Source organism: Elephantulus edwardii, unplaced genomic scaffold, assembly GCF_000299155.1.
Source record: "Elephantulus edwardii isolate Elephantulus edwardi_28Jun2011 unplaced genomic scaffold, EleEdw1.0 scaffold00141, whole genome shotgun sequence".
Taxonomy (NCBI): domain Eukaryota; kingdom Metazoa; phylum Chordata; class Mammalia; order Macroscelidea; family Macroscelididae; genus Elephantulus; species Elephantulus edwardii.
The window spans coordinates 4,967,742-4,973,430 of NW_006399891.1; the positions used below are offsets into that span (position 1 = coordinate 4,967,742).

Here is a 5,689-nt window from a genome sequence, read left to right on the forward strand (position 1 = left end):
GGCCCATAAAATCTTGCTTCTTGGTGGACATAGAGTAATTGTTTAATAGGAAGATATGAGTTAACTTTATTCTGCACATTTATGACTAGAAATTTCCATATCAATTTTTAAAAAATTAACTATAACACCATGACTTAGGATCTAGAGCCACCTGGAGGGTATGAAAGTAATTAAAGGTTACTCGGTGATTCAAGCTCAAGGTTACTGTGTCAACTAAACTTCTGTGGCAACCGCCCCTTCCACTGTACTGCTTCATGGTAATGGTAAATACCTTTAACATGGGAACCCAACGACTCATGGGTCAAAGTGCTAAGGACTCAAGTTCAGTAATGACTGAAGAGGATTTAATTTTTACTGACAGATGAAGATCCAGGAAAAAGTTACTCTAGTCTCCATTTCATCAATCCACTTGTATTTAAAAGCAGGTTAAAAATAACTGATCTTTCCGTTTTAATGAAAATCCTAGCTTTTATTCAGCTGAGCTGTACTTAAGAACAGCATTCCAAAGTCCCCTCCCACTTTGCTTTTATTGAGAAGGCTGAGTGAATGTAATACGCCGCCGCCGCCTCTGGAAAGCCTTTAGATTCCATCTGTTTGGTTCCAGCATATGAGGACCATTGTAGACAAACAGCACAGTCATCTTTTCAGAATAAGGAAGATTCTGAAGGAGCTGTGAAGTGTTAAAAACCAAATGGTTATATAATGGTTTCTAGATGCATCATTTTCCAGCTTTGATGTATACAATCAAACAGGAAGCGTTCAAGAATGTTATACTTCACCAAACTGCAATGCTTCCCTGAATTAGCATACCTGAAGCCTGGCCTCCGCTATACACCTGGGTCCCCTAGAGACTAAGCGTCAAGTGGGATCACATAACTCTGAGTAGACTCTGGAAAAGTAACAGATATTCCAGAATTTTCCCAGGATATTTCAGTCATTTACCGAAATACTTTTCAAGTAATATATATGGTAGAGTTCTGTAATATGGTTAACCTGAATTTAGTAAAGTGGTTTGGTTTATAGGTCAAAGCGTTTGGTAAGCAACAGGCTAGAAACAGCAATACACAATTACTATTCTATTCCTTAGAGTGTTGTTGTTATTGTTGTTATGTACCATCGAGTCGCTTGCGACTCATAGCGACCCTATGCACAACAGCCCTAAACTCTGCTCTGTCCTGTACCAATCGCACCGTCTCCGAAACACCCATCCTGATTACCCCAGTCACTGCATCAATCCACCTCATAGGGGGCCTTCCCCTGCTGCGCTGTTCCTCCACCCTACCAAGCAAGATGTCCCTCTCCAAGGACCTGTCCCTCCTTGCAACATGTCCAAAGTATGTTAGACGGAGCCTTAGAATTCTTGCCTCCAAGGAGCAGCCCGGTTTGACCCTTCCCAGGATGAATCTGTTGGTTTTCCTAGCAGTCCATGGTACCCTCAATACTCTTCTCCAGCACCACAGCTCAAAGTCATCAATTCTCCTTCTATCCTCCTTAGTCCTCCTTGTCCAACTCTCTGATGCATAACAAGTGATCGCAAAGACCATGGCGTGTATCAGACGCACCTTAGTCTCCAGAGAGACACCTTTGCTCTTCAGTACTTTGGAGAGGTCCCTAACAGCAGACTTTCCCACGGCAATACGTCTTCTAATTTCTTGGCTGCTGGTGCCGAGAGTGTTGACTGTGGAGCCAAGCAAACTGAAGCTGTGAACAATCTCAATCTCTTCACCACGCATCCTGATGCTGCTAATTGGACCAGTGGTGAGAATCTTTGTCTTGACATTGAGCCTCAATCCATATTGGAGGCTGTAGTCCTTGACCCTCTCCAGCAAGCGTTTCAGGTCCTCCTCAGTTTCAGCAAGCAGGGTTGTATCATCTGCATATCGCAGATTGTTGATACATCTTCCACCAATCTTGACCCCACATTTCTCCTTAGAGTATCCACTGAAAAAAGTATCACAGATTATCACTATTCAATACTACGCATGGACTCTTCAGTGAAATTTTATTTGACTACTTAATTTTTAAAATATTTAACTACATCAAGAAGTCCAGGCTGGGTTTAGAAGGGATCATGGTACCAGGGATATGGAAGCTAATGTTAGATGGATCTTGGCTGAAAGCAGGGAATACCAGAGGAATGTCTGTCTGTGCTTCATTGATTATGCAAAGGCGTGTTTGACTGTGTGGATCATAACAAACTGCATCTAACTCTGAGAAGAATGGGAATCCCAGAACATTTAATCATGCTAATGGGAAACCTATACTTGGACCAAGAGGTAATCATCAGAACAGAGCAAGGAAACACTCCATGGTTCAAAACTGGGAAGGCTATAAACCAGGGATGTGTCCTGTCTCCATACCTTTTCAACCTGCATGCAGAACAGATCATCCAGGAGGCTGGGCTCTATGAGGAGAAGTGTGGCGTCAGGATTGGTGGAAGATCTATCAACAATCTGCGTTATGCAGATGACACAACCCTGCTTGCTGAAACTGAGGGGGACCTGAAGCGCTTGCTGCATAGGGTCAAGGACTGCAGCCTCCAATATGGATTGAGGCTCAATGTCAAGAAGACAAAGATTCTCACCACTGGAGCAACTGGCAGCATCAGGATGGATGGTGAAAAGATTGAGATTATTCACAGCTGTAGCCTGCTTGGCTCCACAATCAACACTCTTGGCACCAGCAGCCAAGAAATTAGGAGACGTATTGTGATGGGAAAATCTGCTGTTAGGAACCTCTCTAAAGTACTGAAGAGCAATGGTGTCTCACTGGAGACTAAGGTGCGTCTGATACAGGCTATGGTCTCTGCAATCACTTGTTATGCATCAGAGAGTTGGACAATGACTAGGGAGGATAGAAGGAGAATTGATGACTTTGAGCTGTGGTGCTGGAGAAGAGTATTGAATGTACCATGGACCGCTAAGAAAACAAACAGATTCATCCTGGAGAGGGTTAAACTGGGCGGCTCCTTGGAGGCAAGGATTCTGAGGCTTCGTCTGACATACTTTGGTTGTGAGGAGAGACCAGTCCTTGGAGAGGGACATCATGCTTGAGAGGGTGGAGGGCAGGCGCAGCAAGGGAAGGCCCTTGAGGAGATGGACTGATTCAGTGACTGGGGTAATCGGGATAGGTGTGTTGGAGATAGTGAGACTGGCACAGGACAGAGGAGGTACACAGGGTCACTATGAGTAGCAAGTGACTCGATGGCACACAGCAACAACAACAACTACATCAATACACACATCTTTTAGTACCTTAGTTTTAGAAATTTACTCATTGCATCACACTGTAGTAAGAGAAATGTTTTACTACAATGACTCTAGCTTCTGGCTATACTTCCTACAGACCATTTCATGTTTATCACTCTCAGCAGAGGGCAGTTCACTGGAGGAGATAATCTCCCCTGTGCCAGGGCAGTGGTGACAGAGGGAAGATCTCCTGGCCACAAGAGACGTTCCCGGGGAAGTGGAGGCCAGAGGGCCACTGGTTCCATTCCCATCGTGTGTGTCAGAGAAGTGGCCCTAGCACAGGGGTGAGTTCCAAGCTGTAGGAAGGACATCTCAGTTCTAGAATATGCCTAGGATAGTTCTATGCCTATTAATTTTTGTTCTGATAATGAGTTTTCTGATAAAGTATGCTACCGGCACTTGTCTTCTTTATTAATGTAACTACTACTATAACATTTACAATCACTTTCTTAGGAGTGTTCCTGTTTGTAGTTACACTAGGTCAAAACTTACCACATGATTAAGTCTCGGGGGACTTCAGAAACACTTTTAGGTTACTCATTACAACAACAACAACAACAACATTACCTACCTTTGGAGTAATAAAGAAGTACTGAGATGTGTTTTCTTTACAGGCAGTATTTACAACCATTTCAAATACTCTCCGTTCATTGATTGGGTCCATTCCCTTAAAAATAACAATAATAATAATTACACTTATATCAATTAAATGATATGTAAGACCCACGTGAAAGAATAATGACTGTACCTGGTTGATTTCATCAACTACTCTGAACGGACATCTATTAAGCTCCTGAAGTGCCATCAAGTATAACATGGTAGAAACACTTCTTTCACCACCACTCTGATGATGAGGAGTTAATTCATGCAGCTGTGTATTACTGCGGAATTTGACTCTAATTCGAATTCCGTATTTATCATAGTCTTCCTATAAGACATTAAAAATTTTGATAAAAAATTAGTTTCTCCATCCTGTAACCTCAAAATTATTTGAAAACTGCTTGGCTCAATTAATTAAAAGATTAAAGAGCTTAAAATGTAGTGATTTAGTCTAAAAGTAGAACAAAGTATCAAATAAGGAATTGCACTGCCAACCCAAAGGCAAGTGAGCCATCAGTGGCTCCTCAGGAGCAAGATGAGCAGTCTTTTCCCATGTGATTTACAGCATCTGAAAAGCCAACGGAAGGTTGGTTTTGACTCGACAGTACACAACAACAACAACAACAACAACAACAACAAACTGTCCAGGACAAGGCTGTCCATCTTTCTCCTACGGAGCAGCTGAGTGGCAGTGTAACTCCTTACCCACTAAGCCATCAGCACCTTCTTCAACTGTAGTATGCTTTTCCTCCTAGTTTTTAGAAATAACTGAGTGAAGAAATCTGTGGTTTTGCCCTTCCTTCTATGCTCTCCTGTGTATGCCCTAAAAGGAGGTTACACAGTCTTCCGACTTATTTACGTTACGAATACAACAGATATGTAGGAATAACCAAATAAGCAAAACACTTCTGAGAAACAAAAATGAGGTTTGACGCCTATCACTCCCTGACCTCAAAACCTACTACACAGCAGTAGTAACCAAAACAGCATGGTACTGGTACAATGACAGGCACAAAGACCAATGGAACCCAGAAACAGACCCAGCAATCTATGGTCAACTAATATTCGACAAGGAAATCAAAGATATCAAATGGGGAAATGACAACCTCTTCAATAAATGGTGCTGGCAAAACTGGACTTCCACCTGCAGAAAGCTGAAACAGGATCCACATCTTATCCAATACATAAAAATCAACTCAAGGTGGATCAGAGACCTTGGAGTAAAGACCAAAACCGTAACGTTCATAAGAGACAAACTGGGATCAAACTTAGACACACTACTCCAAGATATAAAGAGACTGCCATATACAACCAGAAATGCACAATCTGAAGAGGATAAAACTGATGCATGGAGCCTTCTACAGATTAAATCCATGTGTGCATCAAAAACTTTTCCCAACAGAGTGAAAAGAAAACCTACAGACTGGGAACAAACTTTTGGTAATATCATCTCAGACAAGAGTCTTACAACAAAAGTTTACAGACTACTCCTCGGCCTCCACACACAAAAGACTGACAAACCAATTACAAAATGCGCAAACAACATGGCAAGAATTTCCACAGAGAAAGATATTTGAATGGCAAACAGACAACTGAAGAAATGCTCCAAATCACTGGCATTAAGAGAGATGCAAATCAAAACCAAAATGAGGTAACATCTCACTCCATTAACAATGGCAAAGTTTAACAGAGCAGCAAGTAATAAATGTTGGAGAAGATGTGGCAAGAAAGGAACTCATACATTGTTGGTGGGATTGTAAAATGGTGTAACCGTTCTGGAAGGCAGTTTGGCACTTTCTCAAAAAGCTGAACATAGAAATTCTGTATGACCCAGCATCTGA

At 42.0% G+C, this 5,689-nt stretch overlaps 1 protein-coding gene across 1 annotated transcript in view; it reads right to left on the reverse strand.

Moving 5' to 3' along the window:
• Positions 1 to 454: 454 nt before the first annotated feature.
• SMC5 (structural maintenance of chromosomes 5) overlaps positions 455 to 5,689 on the reverse strand; it is a 118,408-nt gene continuing 113,173 nt past the window's right edge. Inside the window, exons 23-25 of the mRNA XM_006894404.1 lie at positions 3,997 to 4,176; positions 3,820 to 3,915; positions 455 to 670 (exon numbers count right to left, since the gene is read on the reverse strand). Coding sequence (XP_006894466.1) covers positions 527 to 670; positions 3,820 to 3,915; positions 3,997 to 4,176 — 420 coding nt within the window. The 3' untranslated portion in view covers positions 455 to 526. The remainder of the gene's footprint in view (positions 671 to 3,819; positions 3,916 to 3,996; positions 4,177 to 5,689) is intronic.